Source organism: Haemaphysalis longicornis, unplaced genomic scaffold (assembly GCF_048455015.1).
Source record: "Haemaphysalis longicornis isolate Haplotype H1 unplaced genomic scaffold, Haemaphysalis longicornis Haplotype H1 scaffold_2, whole genome shotgun sequence".
NCBI lineage: Eukaryota > Metazoa > Arthropoda > Arachnida > Ixodida > Ixodidae > Haemaphysalis > Haemaphysalis longicornis.
In genome coordinates this window covers 163,711,472-163,731,463 of record NW_027526295.1, presented here as the reverse complement: position 1 = coordinate 163,731,463, position 19,992 = coordinate 163,711,472, and the positions used below count along the sequence as shown (strand labels likewise).

Here is a 19,992-nt window from a genome sequence, read left to right as displayed (position 1 = left end):
ACATGAATGTCACGGTAGCAGGCGAACGTTCTCGTGACTAATCTGCCGTGTTCGAAGCACCCCCACCCCCTTTTTTTTTCATTTTCGTAACCCCCTCACTGGCACCCATGTGCTGGAAGCGTGGTCAGTCTCAAGCGACTTCGCCCCTTTTCTTAGAAAGCCATTATATTGTATGCACGTACGGTCCCACCACGAGGAGTCCAAAGAGAGAGAAAAAAAAGAAAACGTGCAGATTATAGCCGCTCCCTACGCAGAAAACCGAGGGGCGCGCTTGTTTATTTTGCCCGAGGCGCCTGCCAAGAATGGCGGACCGGCAGCCCGCGCATGCGCAGATCGCTACTGGAAAAAGGTCCATTGTGCACGGACTAAATTTTCACGCGCCTGTGCCCGGCGCCGTTTCACACACCTGAAAACGTGTTCGACCGCTCCATGTTGGCGAACGTGCAGAGGCCTGCACGTGGTTGCAGCGCGTTTTACGTCCTCTTTTGGGCTAAACTTTTGGCAGTGTATTCGATTCTTTTCTCTACAGCGGTTTTGTGCGTGCTTGTGCTGTTCGTGGAAGACGATGACAGGATCGCTTCGTGTCGCTTGTCGATAACAAAGTGAAATGCCCCAAAAACGATGTGGTGCAACAATGGATTGCGTACCGTTCAACACTGATACTACCATATATAGGTAAGTGCACATTCGTATTGATTTGCTCAAATCTATGAGCTTGTAGATTTCTTCAGTGTGGGAAGCGAAATCAAAATGCGTGCGCTTATAGCCCTAACGCAGTCTTTATCATTGCAGCGATTTAGCACCGTGTGTGGCGCTTAGAAACAGTGCATTGGGCCTCGTTAAAGTTTCACTGGCTCATTAGTTATTATATTTCGGTGGCCTGTGTACAGTGAGAGAGTAGCTGTCGAAGGTCTTAGTGCGTTCAGACGTCGGCGTGTATTTTAATAAACACAGCGTAATTAATGCCTGCTCGAGCGGTGCGGCGCCGTTAACAATTGCAGTGCAGCAGACAGTCACATGTGATATTATGTTATGAGGTGAACCAGTCTGTAATAAATCGCTTTTTCTTCTGTTTTTTTCTGTGAGGGAACGTCTACGTTGCAGAATTTGGTACACAAGGCTTGCAACCTAGAAGACTGCGGGTGGAAGGACCAAGAAGTGGCATCGAGAACTCTGGTAAGCACATAAAAAGATGGACATGGTTTGACTGGCAGTTGTGCAAAGCTCACAGAATCACTTTATATCGCGGTTTCTCATGATGCTTTATTTTTCCTAGGCTACCTGAACCACTGGGAGGACCATTTACCAAAAGAAGGTGGATATTCCGGCCCCTGCGGATGTTCTGGGTACACAAGTGACAAGGCTGAAAATATGTAATATACGGAACGACAATATAGTTTTAAATTTTTAATCTGGCCTTTGTGTTACTGCTTCTGGGCACAAAAGCCCACACAGAAGAGTTCTTTTATTCGGAAATGCTGAAAGTGTTTTGGTGTCTGCTACAAAGCACTTCAGGTGAGAATGCTGTTCATAAAAATTAAATTTGGTATGTGTTACTGCAAAACGTGGCAAAAAAAGTGATTTCTGGCTGGGAATGGAGAAGAATCCAGTATGAAAGAAGTGATTTCTCGCTGGAAAGTGGGACGAAATCCAGCCGGAAAAAACATTTCTGGCTGGGAAGTGGTGCACTATCCAGCAAGAAAACAATCAATTTCCAGCCAGAAAGTGTTGTAGAACCAGCAAGAAAAAAGCAATTTCCAGCTGGTAAGCTACACCATTCTGGCTGGAAATAATACTATTTCCAGAAAGAAAAGGTGGACTTCCAGTTAGAAGTGGCATTTTTCCTGCTGGGATTGCTGCGATTTCCAGCCAGCAGGCGTCACATTTCTGGCTGGAGACAAGCCTGGAAATTTTGATTTCCAGCCAGTGGTGCCAGCTCCAGTCCAGGCTGGAAACGATTTCAGGCTGGAAGACTGTTTCATAACACAGCCGGGACTGGAAATCATTTCCATCTGGGTCATGTTGACCATTGGCCACTTTGACTCTGTGCCCATCCCCGCTCAAGCCCGGTGTTCTCGAGGTCTGTTCATAGGAATGCAGCTCGGGGTCCGTAAACCCGCCAGTAAGGTTTCGTTCGTTGTTGAGGTCGGTGGTGTCGTCGTGGAGGATGGTGAAGGACCTGATGACGAGACGAGGCGAGTAGATGATGAAGAAAAAGTCTATTTACACTTATTTATAGGAGACTTCGAAGCAAAGCATGAACATCAGATAAGACAAGACAATGAAAACTGGATTACAAATAAAAGGTGCCGCAGCGCACAAAAAGGGTATCACGGCATGATCCCTGATGGGGGCCCGGGGGCCAGAAAGGGTGCCGAACCGCCGTGTGGTTGGCGAGAAACTTGTGGGGCTCTGGCACCCAGAAACTACCACGAGAGCAAGACTTGAAGCGACCGCTCTTGGCCGCAGCCCCGGACAAAGTCAGCAAAATTGCGCATGCTGTCGCAAGCGAAGCCTCCCCCGCACAGCAACACATGTACCGATTAGGATTTTGACCCCTGCTCCCCCAGTCCACCCCCCCCCGAAGGTCGGGAGGAAACGAGTCTTCCCAAAAGCCGCGTAGAAGGTCGCCGGTGGGGCTATAGTCCATCCCAAAGGGCTGCCACTCCGCCGACGGCTTGGGGGACAGGGCAAAGCGACGAGACGGGAGGAGGGTCATCGCCCCGACGGGGTCCACCAGCGCTGGCATCACTACACCGCCGTCGTGCATAGCAGATGGCTGTCAATCAACAGTGCCGCTGTCACTGCCTTTAGTTGTCTAAAGGAAGGCTGCCGGTGTCTCTTGCCGCCGTACAACCACGGGGCGGCCTCTCTAGCATCCCCCGTGGTCCCGCGTAATTCGCGCCAACAGCGCCAAATCCTCCCCTAGTGGTACGCGGCGTCTGAAAAACGTTGCATTTATAGTCATGGCAACGAGTGGCGAGGGGGAAAGGAGGTTGGTGACGTCGGGCACGCTGATGACGTCATTTTTTCGCGGCAGCCGGTCCGGGCCGCCGCGCGCCGGCCGCAGCAACCGACGCTCGCCCAATTTCCGCGCCTGCTGCCGGTCGCTGCTCATGGGCCGCTCGGCAATGGCACCAGGCGCGAAAGTTGGACGAGCGGCGGCGATGCCTCGGAATGGCCGCCGCCCGTCGTTTGGTATGTGTGTGCAGTAATGTGTTTAACAATTGAACGAAGAAAACATGTTGATAATAGTATGTTTTCTGGTGTCGAATTGTTGTCTTTGTGGCGATAATAATTGGAGCGTTACACAAACATTCCTTTCGCTTTTCTTTTATTCAAAATTCGTATGAAGACATCTTTGATTCGAAGTCATGAAAAACATGTACTACACAAAATATAATGCACATACATTTTATGTACACTCTGTTCGACTCTAAGCAAAAATATGACATGCAAATTTAGGCATGCAACATTGCAGAATAGGAAAAAAAAGTGCAAGATGCACATTTAGGTACACAATAATTGATTACGCAAGGATAACTTCGGAAGTTCTAACCACTATACATATTTTTTTTTGCGCACACCTCGGCGGGAAAAGGAAAGAACTTGAAAGTTCCACTCAATGTATACTTATTTCTTGGGCTCGCCTCGAGACGAGAATGTTCTTTAGACATTCAAAAAATTCGTTTCAGTTCAGAGACACAGTAAGCGGGAACCTATAATTTAAAAGAAAGCACGCACAGGTATGCTTCAACGCCTGCCTTTTGGGCCAGTTAACGCAAACTCTGAAAGGAAGCGTTGACCCGACCATGCACTTCCGAGAAATCTTGTTCACACCAACAGAATGCAACGAGAAAAAACTGTTGCAACACAATATCCGCACTATTGACCACTCATTGCTAGATTATATCTGCGTACAAAAATAATGCGCAACCACGTCGTATAATACAGAACACAATCGCAACACAAATGGAGCGTACCCGTCTTTTCTTTTAATGGCGCCTGAACAGTCTGAATATGAGGGGGGTGGGGGGACGCGCAGAAAAAAAGTTTTCCTGTATTGTAAGCCGCATGTACCGAGCTCATTACTTGCAGATATCGGCTAGGTTGTCACAGGCTACTCCCTAGCTCGTGTCTTGGCAGCGCCTCTTATCTCATCCTGTCCGATATCGATTCTATCTTTAGAACTATGGAACAGCAAAGCCACTCGCGGGCGCGCAGGTTAGATTGAACAGCAAAGCCGGCAATGCTACCTTTTTTTTTATGAGCGAAACGCTTGCAATGGCAGCTGCAGACAACCCATGTATTTCGGCTTGGCCTTCCACTTCTCCCTGTGCAAATTGACTGGCATTTAACACCGCGGTTTTACGTCAGATTTTTCGGAGCACTGAAGCAACGTTTGGCAGCAGTTTTGCCGCAAATATCCGTTTTGGAGCAAGATGGCACCGGAAAAATTGGTTAGGGCACGCCACCCCGCGCCAACAATCGCCGTGGTAATAGGTACGCAGTCAATGACAAGAAGCGCGTACAGTTGAGCTTGCCTTCTTTGTGAGCAGGTGCAGCGTGATAACTTTGGAGGGGTTGAGGTGATTCACCACAGGAAACGTCCAATGAAGTCTCCAACCGTCCTCGACTTGGGACCCCACCCAAGACTCAAACCCACTGCAAGAAACAACAACAAAAAATACATCGATAAGAATCCTGAATCGACGTTCAAGCAGTTACTAAGGCAATCGCAAAACGGCAATGCCGCCTCAAATTCACCTTACGAGCAAGAGTCTGCGCGCCGAATGCGCGTTTACTTCTATTAAAACTTTGTGTACCTGCAAGGCTGGGATATTTTTGCACATTAGTTTCCACTCCAAGACGACTGACATGTCTCATTAACTTCACGTTACATGTGCGAAGTGAAAATAGAGTGCAATCGGTCGGCTTCTAAGGAATTCACTATAACTTGAACAAAGCTAATTTGCTTACCTGTCATTTTTGGAGAAGACGAGAAACTTGGCCGAACTGTTTCGCCCTGTGTTGCTGCACCACAGAGCTGCGCAGGACTGGTGACGCTCCTTCCCACGCGGCCCCATATTTAGAATACATTGGTATATATTTTATAATACAGCGAAACGTTCAGCCCGTGGAGGCGTTTAGGCAACCCGCGCAGCCCTTCGCACGCCGGCTCGCTTCCGCACGCACCGAACTGGCCCGCCGTGCGCGCCCAGAGAAAGAAAAAAATATATTGGCGCCGGTGAGCTGTTGCGCATGCGTGAGGAGGCGCAGAAGCATGCGTGGTGTGGAAAGAAAGAAACGATGAGGGAAAGGGAAGGGCCACGCCGCAGCACCCTGCCGCTAGGATCGCCCCAATTTTGAAACCGAAACTAGCCAGAGTCGCCGACCAGTGGTACAACTGCGATGCGCGCCTTCACTTTGTCACCCTGCCGTCGTCGGGCTTGGTAACGTTCTTGCGCTTCCTTTTTGAGCGATCCTTCTTGTCCAGACGGACGCATCGACTGTGTAACAGCAGGGCTTTTGTACTCCCACGGTAGCTTTCCCTAAGCGGGCGTAATGTTAGAGGCGCCGGGCGATGGGGTCAAGCATCCCCTCGCGCCACTCCGCTCGTCGCCATCCGGTTCCAAGCCCTTGTGTCACCTTGGCTTGTTCGGCGGACGCTGCACACGTGCGCGAGACAGACGTTGAAAGGCATTCCGTAGAGAAACCATACAGCGGGTTTCTCTGCGGCAAGCAGACTTCTTACCGACAAACGGAAAAGCAGCATTTCCACGAAAACTAGTGAAAAACACGCTGTGAGTTCGGCTCAGGGAAGAAAACGGTTGAGCCACAAACACCAGGCATGGGCGACAGTATCCGCCGACACCATGGCGCGCTAGGACGGAGGTATTTGTTGAATTTTGAAACACAAAAATTTTCTTCCCTACCAAAGCATATGCGCCCCGAGCCGCTGAAACCGCCACCCTGGCGAAACAAGCGATAAGTGCTGTCCGAGAGGACCCAAGCACCTAAATGGGGTGCAGCGAATTGCAAGTTGCAGGCCGGCAGCAGAGCACGAAGCCAGTGTACAGCGATACTGGCTTCCGTGTAAACGGAGCAAACAAACCTCGCCTGCATTTTTTTTAAATCCGACTTTGACCACCAAATGAGCCGTCTTTTTTTTTAAATGAACCTAATCCACAAACCAAAACTAAGTCACAAAACTGCACTGCCAAGAAAATCCCGGCAACTTTCCCATTAAAAAATGTGGCAGATAAATAGTTGAGGCCCTTGCAAGCGTGTACGCAGATCTTACTTCGTATTGAAAATGAGCCAGACCCTGCTGTGGCACGGATCAAAATGAGCCAAATTCATTTGCCCAATGGGATTTCGCGTTTGTTGTGACGTTTCGGGCTGTTTTGTGCGTTCTCGCATCTTTTTTTTTTTTTTTTTTTGCTTTTGAGAGCTGGCTTATCATAAGTTCAGAGAACAATGAGAAGATCGGAAAATGATCTGCTGCCACACGTCTACGATAACGTAAACGGAAATTAACGAAATGAAACTGAGAGGTGGAATACTATCTTTTTATCTCGTCTCCCTCGTCCTTACGGAGTAAATCTGGTTATTCTTATTGTTATTACTCCCATATATCCCATTTACGTACCTAACAAATTAACTTCCGCTTGCAAGCCATGGCAAGACATGGAAGATGATATGAGCAGGCTTCTTGTGAAGCGTTTTGGAAATTTATGGTAATTAAGGCAAGGAAGAGCTTCATGGGTTTTTTCAGGCGTGGCCAAAAAAGTACCCTACGGAGCCATTCGTAAAGAGCTGCTAATGCTGACAAGAAGACTCACCGGCTCTTCATGTACAGTTTTACTGTTCTTGAAGCTCTGTTGCACGTTTATTGCCGTTTTTGCTTAAAACTCTATCGTACCATTCCTGAAAGTCGATTTCAATAAAGTTTTCATAAGAATGCCACACCAACTTGTCTGTTTCAACTGAGTACAAGCCAAACCCGAACTTATCTTAATATTGCTCAAATTCTCCGCATAATTCTTAATTACTTGTCGCTATAGATTTCCCCTAGCTGACATGTGAAACATGTCATTTAATAGTTTTGACAGCATTGCACTTATGTCCGGTTCCCAACTTTCGTTTTTTTCCCCTCAAATCCTCCTTGAGTGGATTTGGCTCATTTCGAAAAAAAAAAAAAAAAACGCCTCAAATAGCTATCAAGCCCAGGATTTGTATGGCGCCGCTTTAGAATGTGTGCGAGGGGAGAAGAGAGGTGGCGCGGGGAAGGGCGGGGGTAAGGCCCAAAAAATTTCGGGGGGGGGGGGGGGCACCCCGGGCCCCCCCTCTGGGTACGTCCCTGGTGTAGCAGTGGATGCACGCGTCGGTATGTAACGGGGCAACAAAAGTCGCGGTGACGGGCACACCATGCAACAGCGGCTACGTTACATGGAGTCGCATGCCTGTAAATGAAGCAAACTACTAGAACTGCACCGAGAACAAATATGTATTTTAACTCTTCATGCACCTTAACTTTTCGTGTACTTCGTGGACAGCAGTAACTCTTCATGTACGTAACGCTGTCCCGATACGCTCTGAGTAACCTTTGCCAACTTTGTGCATCATGGATAATCAGGCGGATAGAGTTGAATTTACGTTTTCCCTCGTTCAAAGTTACCTATCCGCTTCATCGTGGGCGCTCCTTTCAACAACCAATTCAAACGCAAATATTGCATTTGAAATAAAACGAGATACAAATTTTTTGGCTCGCAGACATAAAGGTACTGTGACATCGTGTAAATATTAGAAAGCGATTATTTAAATATTAAAGAACTGCAGGGATAACGCAAGGATAAATCAATGGTCAGGGGAAGAAAATGACTTACAATTGGGGTCTCTGTTGTGCGTTGGCACTTCGCAAAGCCAGGGCGCTGCTGTCCTTGCGCCGTTCTATCATATCGCCGTTGTGACTCGACCTCTGAATATACACTGCTCTGGGCAGCCGCCGCCCAGGGAAAAAGCGACCGTGGACGCAATGGAGAGGCTTTAGTTGTGACTGAGGTCGAAGATGGCCATCGGGTATTTGTTACTGTCGCGACCGCCGTCTGCAGGGCTGGTGACCGTCGTGCCTTCACGTTTAGGATTAAGTCGGGAACTCGGGCGGCGAGCCGCAGAGTGCCGCAGCGTGCCGCAGCGTGCCGCAGAAAATGACTGTGTGCAACACCGCTTTCAGAAGGGGACACGCAGTGCGCGCAAGCTGAGACCAAGGAATTATCCCACGCCAACACCCTCCCGGGCTCCACAGAAACGTGAAAACGAAAGAGGGAAAGGAGGACGCACGGAAGAAGGGGATATTTTGCAGCATCCAGCTAAAGCACACATTTCGCCCAATAGCCTGACCCATCGCTTTCTTCAGTTAACTTGCAGGAGTATTGACTGTCTGCCACCGGCGCTTGCACGTGGTTCTGCTTACTCACACAAAGATATTTTCCCTTACCGGCCTTCATCGTACCAGCCTTCACCCATCAATGGCTGGTGGTCTTTCTTTTTCTACGCTTCCAGTTAGTGCGGACCACTCCTTGGTTCCCTGGCCATATTGTGACGAGTCAATCTCTTCTGCTGAGAACGACTCAGCCGGCCAATTATTCTTTGTGTGGCGACATGCCACACACAAAGGGACACAGAGCACGCCTTTAGCGTCCCGTGGGCTGAGCTTACCCGAGGGCGCCATCGCTTTTGGAGCTGCACCCCTCCGCAATTATCCTGACGCGGGCGCTTCGTTTGTGTAAGCACCAATGCGTTAGGACAGGTATTGAGTCGTGAATGTTTTCAATAGTGGCACGTCCGAAGGTTGTGCGCATTTGTTCACAGGCGGCGTACTAGGCATAACTAAAGCCCCTGTATTTATAGGGCTTTAGGCATAACAGGCAGCACGGCACGGGCTGGAAAATTTTCGGGGAGGGGGTGGGGGCTGAAGCCCGGTCAGCCCCCCCCCCCCCCCCCCCCCCCGGCTACGCCGCGTGCCTTCAAGTGACTCATCCACGTACACCCCGGTAGAGAGCTTGCGAGGAATTTTTCCCAGGCCCGTGTTGGCCGATCTTAACAAGGCTTGTACCGAGTGGACTAGTCGGGCTTGAGGGGCGAAACGCGCCGCGGAAGGAAGCACTTTGCTTCCAGTCTTTTTTTTTTTTTTTTTCTTTTTCGAGGGCCCCGAAAGTCGCAAGAAAATCGCCGTCATTCATAATTTTCTCTTGCTACGAGCCTAGTTCTCCAATTTGGTGAAAAGGATGCACTATGCGCGGCGCTGTGGGCCGAGTGTAACATAAAATTTTCGTGTCAGTGTTCCTTTAAAAACTACGGAGTGAGGAGGGGGCGGGGTTCAGTGAAAATTTCGGGGGAGGTTTGAACCCCCCCAAACCCCCTCCCTTGGCTACGCCACTGACTCTAGGTAATTCGCCTTGCTGGATAGACACTACGTCAGTGGTAGCGTCATTGAAAACCGTTATTCCTGATTTTTCTGCACTGAAATTTACACCGAGGTCGGTGGCTTCCTGGCCGCTAATATTTATTAGACGCTGCATATCGGTTTGGTTATCAGCTAAAAGAACAATGTCGTCTGCGTATAACATTCCCGGAATATGCTGTTGTACCACTTCGCCATGCAGCATATGGGTTAGGCTAAATCCTACTTGTTTTTCTTCCAGTTTCTTTTATAACCCTGCCATGTAAAGCATGGACAGTATTGGGCTCAAAGGGCATCCCTGTTTCAGTCCCCGATGGTTGTTGACCTGCTGGGCGCATTTCTGTCCTTCCCAAGTAAGGTGCACTCTATTGTCTTTATAGATTGCTGTAAGAAACTGTACCAACTCGTCATCTAATCCCTGGAGTTTCAGCATTCTCCACAGCCGTTCTCTGTTTACGTTGTCTTAATGTCCAAGAACGTAATCCATAGTGGTCTATTCTGTGCTTTCGCAATTTCAATGCATTGCGTTATCACTAACAAATTGTCATCCAGTCGCCTGTCTTGTCTAAATCCATTCTGCAGTTCCACAAGTATTTCATTTTTTTTTCATCCATGCTTGAATTTCTGATTTTATCGCCTGCATTATGAATCTATACACCACTGACGTTACTGTGAGTGGTCTGTATGAATCAATACTGGCTTTGTCTCCTCTGCCTTTATATAATAAATTCATCCTACTTTCTAGCCAGTCCTCTGGTATTTGTTTGGTTTCTATCACCTTATCTATCGCCCTCATAAACATGTACAGACCCCCCTCCTCCTTCTCCTCCTCCTCCTCCTCCTCCTCCAACTCCACTTCCCCATCTCCCCTTCGGCAATGACCAAGGTCAAGGAAAGCGGACTGTACAACAACAACTTTTATTGCTCTTTACGTAAATTACGAATATTCGGAAACTTCGAATACTTAGAATTTCGAATACTTGGAATACTTCGCAGCCTGTCTCTCAGACCTCACGTTGACTATGTCTGCAAAAGAGCTAACAGGCTAAGCTAGGGGGTTCATAACCCGAACGTCAAGGGCCATGCCACACCATGCCTTCTGTGCGCTGTTCACAGCCCTTGTACTTCCAGGCCTGGAATACTGTTCCACCATCTGGAGCCCCCACCAGATTGACCTCCAAAAGCGGCTGGAGTCCGTTCAACGGAAAGCGTCGAAGACGGCGCTTCATATCAAGGACCAGGCAACCAAACTTCCCTACGAGAGGCGGTTGCAGACCCTGAGGTGGTCTCGACTTGACGGACGCAGACTATTCTCCAGGCGGGTACTCCTGTACAAGTTTCTGCACGGCGACTGTCCCATCCCGGAGGGTTACCTGCGGCGTTCAAGACGGGACCCACTGAGACTCGAGAAGCGCCTCGCACGCACCGCTAGTTCCTTCTGCTCCCTCTTCATCCAAGCCCCTGAGCTATGAAACTCCTTGCCAGTCGAGACTAGGAAGGCCCAAAGTGCCGGGAATTCAAAGACTTGGTGCGGTACAGAGATGTGTGACCAACTGCACTGCTCCTCCCCTCACCCGTATATACTACTGTATATATAACTCCCCTCATCTGTATATATGTTATCATAATCGTTTTCACATGTCCTACATATTGTTAACATGCAGCTGAGGAGGCAGCCAGCACTCTGGTGTATGGGCTCCTGCCTTTTGGCTGCCTCTGGCTCTCAGCTGTATGGAAGTTATGCCAATAAACTCCTATTGAATTGTAAAACTACACGCTGCGAATGGACTCGAATAGCAAACATTGTTCGCGAAGTATGCGAGTTTTGGAATAATCGCTTTCCGTTGCCAAAAAGCTGTCGTATACCCACGAGGGGCGCGCAGTACTTTTGGGTTCTATTTCACCCCTTGGCAGCTATTCGTGTATATTTAAAGTACCTCGAAAGCCATGTGCCATATGTAGCGTTGTTGCTTCTCATCGCGCGTTTTGTGGGTTTGATTCCAGTTCCTCCCACCGCCTTTTTTTTTATTTAGATGAACCCGTTCACTATCCAGAGGGGCTCAAGTTCTGACCTACAACGACCAAACAGGGGCCGCCTTTACCGAAGATGTGCTGCACAAGTGGCGCTCCTACGTTAAAGTGGCGGCACCTAGTAATCCAGACCGACGCAACGGCTCCGCCGCTCTCATCGACCCACCGTACCCCTGCCCGTACTGCAAGGACTCCACAGTCAAGGACATTCGACACCTCCTGTGGGACTGTGGGGGCCTCCGTGAACTCCGAACCCGACACGCCCAACAGGTGCCATCATACGAAGAGTGGACTACACCCATGAATCCTATAGTCATGCCAAGGAGAGATTGCATTCCCTTTGAGAGTTCGCCAAAGAGTCAGGCGTAGCCCGAAGAATTTAGGGTCTACAGGAGCCCTGCACCTCCTTCCAAACACCCCTCCCCCCCTTCTTAGGCCACTGGCCACCCCCTTTTCTTAATAAAGATTTATACATACATACATTTAGATGACGGCGCTCGGTACTTGTACTTTTGCAAAAGTACAGGTACCGAGCGCCGTCATTCCCACGTCGGCAACACCGGGTTTTTCGCCTCAGGAGACTAGCGATGCTTCGCGTTAAAATCCATCATTACCTGTAGATTTCCCTGAGCTGGAGGAGGAGGAGGAGGAAATATTTGTATTGAGGTTTCTGAACAGCCGAGAGGGCGGCCCAGGGGAGTGGTTCCTTCTTCACTGGAGCCCATATGCAGCCCGAGCCGCCTCTGCTCTGCCCACCAGCCGAAGCTAGGTAGGAAGATATGGGCTGGACAGCAACATCTCACATTGCTCTTGTTTGGTTGACGGGAAGACAGAAGGTTGCTCAGGGTTAAAGTCGCACACCCCGATTATGTGGCGGAGTGTTCCCACTTCTGAGCAAAATTTACATTCAGCGTCGTAGCGATTCGAGTGCATTAATTAAAGGAAGACGCGTCGGTTGTAGGAAGGAGCCGGATTGTATGAGCCGTAGGGTAGTTTGTTGTTCTCTGGAAAGGTCAGGGTGAGGCCGGGGAAGGGTCTGTCTCTAAAGGCGATAATGTAGGGTTATTTCCCTGAACGTAACAAGCGGGTGACTGTCCCCGTGCAGCTCCATAGCCTGGGGGGTAAAAGCGCAGGCTTGTTGGTGGGCGTATTCGTTGCCCTTCATGGAAGCGTGAGCGGGCGTCCAGATGAGCTGAATGGAACAGGTTGGGGAGTGTTTTTTTAGCACTGGAACCGGAAACACTGAAATCACTAGAACTGGAAACCGCAACATCACGCCGCCTCTGCCCCCGTCCGACGCACACTTGACATATCCGCTCGGGTGATTGACCGCCAAGTGAGAAGTTTGTAAAGACTGGAAGCGCGGAGGAAATTACAAAAACAATAAAAAAGAAAATGAAATAATCGTATACAAACAACTGGAAAAACATAATGCAAGCAAAAAAATCTTTACATATTTACAGAATCGGGAAGTGGGAGATCAGGAAGGAGAAGTTTTTGATAATGCTAAGGGAGAGCCTTGCTTTCTGGAGCACGGGAAGGTTGTTTGCGAGCAAGAAAGCTTATCCGCGATCAGGTACAGAAAGAAGGATTGTGCGGAGGTTGCGGGAGGAAACCAGAAACCATGTGACATATATACTGTAACACAGTGCATTCTCCTCAGTGAGGGAGGAGCCCAGCAATAGCAAGCTATGGGTTCTAACCTTAATCCAAAAGGATTAGAAATAAAATCAGTGCCCTTCCACTCTGTGAAGAAGGGTGATCAGCGAAGCTGCAACGAGTGCACGAAACACAACACGTTTTTTTTTAATTTGTCATTGAGCATCCACCCTACATAATTAGCTGAATGCATGCAACTTTAAAGGACTACGGTTTTACGCTAGCGGACAAACGTGGGGCTGCCCGTTTCCCTGCCGCGTCGTAGGCATCTTAGTCTTAATGTGTAGCACCCCAACCCAAACAGCTCGATCACAGAGGACAGCAGCAGGTCGTACGGGCAGTGAAGACGTCCACGTTAAACCTGGCTTGTTTTTGTTACTGTAGAAAGTAATCGTTTGGTGAAACGCTGGGTAGGCTCGACAAACAGGGTCACGTAAGACAACGTCGCTTACGTCAAGCGCCCAACGTCGTGTGAGACAAGCCCAAAGCGCCGTACTTCTGTGCAGCTATAACAAGCATAGTGCGTGCTGTACCAACAGCGGTACGCACTGATTCTTCTATGCTTACGTGTACTTTCGTAACTTCCATTGTTTATCCCACCAATCTTACTGCTATAAAATGAATATGCATTACATTTAAGCGAAAATATAGCTCGTTCTGCAAGCTTATAAGCCCTGCCTACTTGCGTTTGCTTTTTCTGGTCTCAGCCTATTGCATGGCTTTGAATACTACGTGTTATCTTTTAATGCGGTAAATTACCCCGTGAGTCGCATGGCCATTCCATTTTTTTTCTAATTATATAGCTTATCTTAGCGAAGTTTACGTTACAAGTGGTGTCAGTATGATCCTAACGAACCAATCTTTCGAATGAACTAAACTTGTGTTTTGTCTGCATGGCCAAATTAAGGCAACCAAGTCTTTTTTTCTGACTTCAATTATATTGGACGATAGTATGTGTGGGTATGCCCCATTCACCAATGATCATCATCGACGGTGAAGGAGTGTGTGGAAACGGCGGGGGTAGACGGTCCGCCGCATTCGCGCCCGGCGAAAGCGGCCGCCGGGAACAGGCAAGATGTCGGAAATGCTGGAGGACCAGGAGTTGCTGCTGCACCAGTCGCTGGTGCGGTCGTTCGGATCGCGGGGAGACCCGTTCATCAAGACATGCATCACGTACACTGGAGCCGGCTGCGTGCTCTTCACGCTGATGCTGATCGGCGTGTTTATTTGCGTGATCGCCTACGACGTCCGCAAGGCCGATAGCCCCGTCAGTGCCGTTTTTCCATTGAATGCCCTCTCCCAAAGACAGAGGGCCGTGCCCATCATGTGCCACGTGAACACGGCACAGTTCTACGGGCCCGACGCTTCCCAAAGGCCCGGGGACATCCCGGGCAGCTACTGTTCCCACCTGGTGCTCCCGCTCAGGGGCTTACTTAGCGCCGCAAACGACAGCTGGGACATGAACTCCGCCTTCGCCGAGATGCAGACGCGCCTCACCGAGTTCCGCGACGCGGTGAACGAGAGCTTTCCTCACCTCAAGCACCTGGTGTCCGTGGGCGACGAGAACAGCGGAGGACGGCTGCCTTTCCACGAGGGCCATAACGCTTCGGTGTACATGACCTTCCTGGTGGAACTAGCCCGCTGGGTGCTGCAGAGCCGCTTGCACGGAATCGTGCTCAACCGCGTGTTCCCCGTTGAGACCGAGTATCGGCAGCCCATGGTCGTCTTTCTGTCACACTTCAAACGGCTCATGCGCAAACACGGCCTGCTCTTCGTCGTGACCACAACGCTGCACACGGGCATCTTCAAGCCCGGCTTGAGGCCGAGGCGTCTCACAAAATTTTTCGACTATTTCGGCATTGTGACCCAGGGTCTGTACCGCGCGGCCAACGCGTCCGAGCACATCCTGGTGCCCTTCTACCAGCAGCGGTCGTCGCGAACGAGCAACAGTGTCGAGGACGCCTTTTCACGCGCCATCCGCAGTGGTTTGCCTCGAAGCAGAGTGCTGGTCGTCATCTCACTGGCAGCGTACGTCTGCGCGCTCTCCAAGACGCTGCCGAAGGATGAGGTGCCAACGTGGAGCAGCACTCGGGCAGTGCGCTCCGGCTCGTACCACGAGGTCTGCCAGCTGGTCCGCAACGAAAACTGGAGCGTGGCGTACGACCAAGAGAGCGAAAAGCCGCATGCGCGGCGCAGCAATATCTGGATTGGCTATGAGAATGAAAGAAGCGTACGCAAAATGGCGTCCCTCGTCAATAAGATGTTCCTCGGGGGAGTCATTATCGTTGATGTGGGCAGTGACGACATTGTGGGACGCTGCGGGGTACCCAACCCGCTGGTGCGGGCGATCTTCAGCGAGGTAGAAGGGACGCCAGTAGACGACAACGAAACATCCAGTGCGCGAAGCTCCAGCGGCATGGTAGCCGACGCAAATGCATCTCTGGCTTTCAACACTAGAAAGACCGATGGTGCCGCGTCACAAGTAAACAAATAAAATTACCAGTTTTATGCTCCATATGGCTGCGCGAAGCATAATTATGCCGCATACAGAGTTTTGTCTGCGGCTTCAAGCTCCTCGCTGCATCGCGTGATATTCCAATTTTACGTGATAATGCTAAGTTAACACACAAGCGTGATTCACTGGATAGGTGTCTGCTCAGAGTCTTTTTATAATCTGTGCTCTTGCCCGAAAGAAAGAGCGCGTAGGGCGTGGCATTAAGAAGAGGGCACAGCGAAGGCAACACAGGACAACGTAGTGTTGTGTGTTTGTCAATTCTCTGAGAGGGGTTGCACCGAAACCTCTTGAAAAGAAAATGAAGACCGGACATTTGAACTCCGCGCCAAAAACGGCCCAATCCACGAGTGTCGCGATGGAGCCCAACGGCATCGTGACCGAATATTGAAAGCGTAGGGAAAGCTAGGCGAGAGAGCCAATCCGAGAATGCCGCGACAGAGCCCATGAAGATAAGAGAGGAGCCGAAGGAGAGGACAGGGAGAGGCAAGGACTTTGGAGGAAGAAGGAGCACGCCATCTTCGAGGAACCAGCCAGGGTGGTGCGGCCAGGCCACCGGCATACCTACCAAGCCTGGGCAGGAGCGGGCTGAGCTCGCATCGGCTGCGGCGTCCTAGTCGCACCACCAGCCTGCGTATTGGTGGCCCCAGCGACGAAGGTCGGGAACCTGCGGCTAGCGTTCACGCCCCGTCGACCTTCGCTTCACAAGGTTACGACGCACAAGGTTACGTTCCGGCATTCTCCTGGGTACCTCCGGCTGCAGCGGCTACCACAAGGGTAGCCACAGAGGAACCACTTCGGGATGCGCGTTGCCAACGCCGTCCACACAACCACCCCGCGCAGCGACGCTGGCACCACTATCAGACTACGTCTACCACCGCGTCGCGGCCGCGCAACGGGTACGCCTCAGCGCCGACGACCGGGTAGGCCAGTCCACTAGGGACACATTTCGTAGGACACAACTAGGGACTAGTCGTTGTAGAGACAGTACCTGTAGGACATTATTATTTAATAGTGGATGTTTAGGTGGTTGTGGTCCGGCAGTCGCTTGACATCTTAGAGCGTTACGCGTTACTGCGCGCTACGACGACAAGGCAAACCTCTAAAGGGCTCTGCACTTAAAAGTGGCAGTTCTTCCCTACACACACTGTTTCCCACGAGCTGGAGAGTGTTAGCGGTAAGTTCAACGTGCAGTTTGTTCCTGTTTTTTTTTTTTTTTTTTGCGCCTAACAAATTCAGCGCACTGCGGGCCACTGCGCAGAACTACTATCCGATTCATCATCCTTTCAACATGCACTCAAAACCTTTTTTGGAGTTTTGATGTCGCACAAATCTTTCTTTTTTTTTCTCTGTATCTTTTTTGCCCCAGTTGAGTGTACTGATTGCGCATTTTTGTTTTTGTTGACTGTTTTTAAGTGTATTTCGCGTGAACCCCTTTTTTCAGACAATGTAATGTATTGTTGTTTGGCGTTGTTTCTGGATTGTACTTTGTTTCTCGATGCAATAGTCATGTACACCATCTCTGCCTTCATTGTTATGTTCTGCAGGAAAAATGTGCTGTACTTTTGATCATAACCCCACTCTATCCCCACCTATGTAATGCCTTATCGGGCCTTTAGGGTATGCAAATTAATTAATTAATTAATCACCAGGAAAGATAAAGAAGGGGATAAACCAGCAGAAGATTGCGGTGCGGATAAGCCAGCACACGGAATGCCAATCATTTTGTTAAGCATGGGAGGAGGTTGTTCACATCATACTTTTCTTCTGTGGCTGCCATTAAGTTGGCCTAAGGGGCTCACCCCCGAATGCTCAGCTCTGGGAGCATTATTTTGAACCATTAAGAGCACTCCCATGTGGCTTGTCACTGTAGACCGTGTACCGCTGTGCTCCATTGCTATATAAAACTTTCCAGCCACTTCCAGCACCGTAGTCACGAAAACCCGGGCGGAAGCATTTTGTATCGTATTTTGAATGGCAAGAGTGATGGTGCTTCGTCTGGGTCACTCTTGTGAAAGGAGACAGCCTATCTTCAACGAAGTCTTGTGATGCGGCCATATGATGTGGCCTGGTGTGTGTAAATGATCGATCTCACCTTTATAAAGAAGGCAGAAAACATGCAGGCAGGTGAGTTATACTCCAGAGCACGTGCGCCTGTAATCCACGATTTCCATTTTTATTACTTGGCACCTCGAGGAGGAGGAGCGGGAGGAGGAGGGAAAACTTTATTCAAACGCAACATTAAGCGTCGAGAATGTCCCGGGCCAGGTTCACCAACGCCAACTGTTCCGTGAGCTGGTACGAGGCTAGCCAAGTCCGACACGTTGAAGGAAGAGTGTGGGGAAAATGTGGGGATTGAATTGCAATGGGGCAGGAGAAAATGCAGTGTTCTAAATTAGCGTATGGTTCGGGACAATTGGGACATGCTGGTGAGTGTCGGAGACGGTACAGAAAGGAACGAGCAGGTGTAAGGAGGGTATTTAACTGTATGCGTCGAAGAATGCGTAGTTGCGTAGTGGTTAGAGATTTGTCTGGAACAGGAGGTGTACGAAGAGTTCTTCTAATGTTCTTGTAGTGAAGCTTTATTTCTTGTTTGTAGTGGAGAGTAGTGTCCCACGTCGGTGGATGTGGATAAGACCAGGGAATCCCAGGCGCCCGGCGCAGAAGTTCGCGGGCGAGGCTATGCACTACCTTACTGCCTGGGATTCCAGCGTGACCAGGAATCCACCTCAGTGTGACAGTGTGGGGACGTAGCGATCATACTGCAGTTCTTCGGGATGTCCATGACTTATTATGTTAAATTTTCCTATGAAACGAATTTGTTAAAAAGCGCTCGTCCCGTGAAACTCGTTTGTTTGTGCCGCGTTCTTCTCGCTTGTTGTTAGGTTACTACGTGAGCAAGCACGAAGACCACCGTTCGTACAGTTAATTGGGCTGGTACGTACGACTGGGTGAACAGATGGCAATGCCGTATTAGATGTCTCCGGAAGAGCACCTAGGAAGGCACGTAGCCTTGTCATCCTACATTTGGACTTTTGCTAAATGTTGCCCCACTGTCATTCTCTATCTCATTTTGTTGTCACGTACCAACTTCATGTTTCAATTTAGTGGCTCATTATGCTATTTTATTGCCCTTTTTTGCCCTGCATTCCTTTTGTTGCATATACGTGCATGAGGTTATATGTTTGTTAATAAACTTGTACGTCTTCAGTGGCTACCAGGTCATTCTGGTATAATGGGCAACATCGTCTCCGATGCGGCCGCCAGAGAAGTCCACGACCGTTGGAATCCCGTCCTCCAGCGAGGATAGCAAAGCAGCTGCATTTCACCTAGGATGAAAACTCCAGTTGCCAGCTTAGAAGGATCATCTGAGCCTCTCCATGTGATTAACCCCATGTGCGATTCCCGGCATCCGCGGGGTCTGCCCGAGTGCACTGAAGGCGTGCTACACCGGCTGCAACTTAACGTTGCCTACACCCGAAGCTTCTCGTTTAAGCTACGGAGGGCAGAGTCGCCATTGTGTCCCGTGTGCTCAACTACTGAAAACATTGGGGACATTTTAAGCCGCGGCCCACGATATGCTAGTCAACAGGCAACAACATCGAAGGCACTTGTGCGGCTCCGACGTGGAAGTGTTCTAGAACTTACACACGTCCTTGGACCCTGGCGAAACCATGGCGAGGCAGCGCGGGGAACAAAAACTCTGCTTACTTTTCTTGCGGAAACAGGGCTGGAAGAGGTCCTGTGAACCCTCTGAACATATACATTTATGTGTACATCTCCCCTGGATCCCTCCCCTTTTTTCTTTTTTTTTTTCTTTTGCTCTATTTCCCCCTTTCATCTCGCTGTATTCCACCCATCCGGACTAGCAAGCGCTACCGTTATGGGGCTGACCTTTTCAGCATTCATTAGAATTTTCTCTCTGTACGCCATGTTGTGTTCCCCGGAACCTGTGCCCGGCTCACTCCGCAGTAGAGGGCAGTGAGTTTGCCCACCAACAGGCCCGCGCGTTACCATACCGGTTAACGGCTAGGGAAGGGGGGGGGGGGGGGGGGCAGAAGTCAACCTATGGTCACCTGCGGGGAGATAGTGCGGTACTATCGAGAGGATCGGCAGAGACTTCCTGCCCCGCTCTCAGAACTCATGCGGGAGCAGCAAGTAATGCATCGACAGATACAATCAAGATCCTTCCCTCACCACCGCTTACTCGATGGCATGTTCCCCAGCCAGTACGACAAAAGCTGCCCTTTCTGCAAACAGCTAGGTTCTCTTCGCCACATGATAGGAGAGTGCAGTTTGAGCCAGAAACAGTCACCCCCATCCC

The 19,992-nt window shown here is 49.9% G+C and overlaps 1 protein-coding gene across 1 annotated transcript in view; it reads left to right on the top strand.

Moving 5' to 3' along the window:
- The first annotated feature begins 14,231 nt into the window (after positions 1–14,231).
- The window catches only part of LOC144168401 (chitinase-3-like protein 1), a 7,112-nt gene continuing 1,351 nt past the window's right edge, over positions 14,232–19,992 (top strand). The window contains exon 1 of the mRNA XM_077697397.1: positions 14,232–15,575. Within this exon, the coding sequence (XP_077553523.1) occupies positions 14,232–15,575 (1,344 nt within the window). The remainder of the gene's footprint in view (positions 15,576–19,992) is intronic.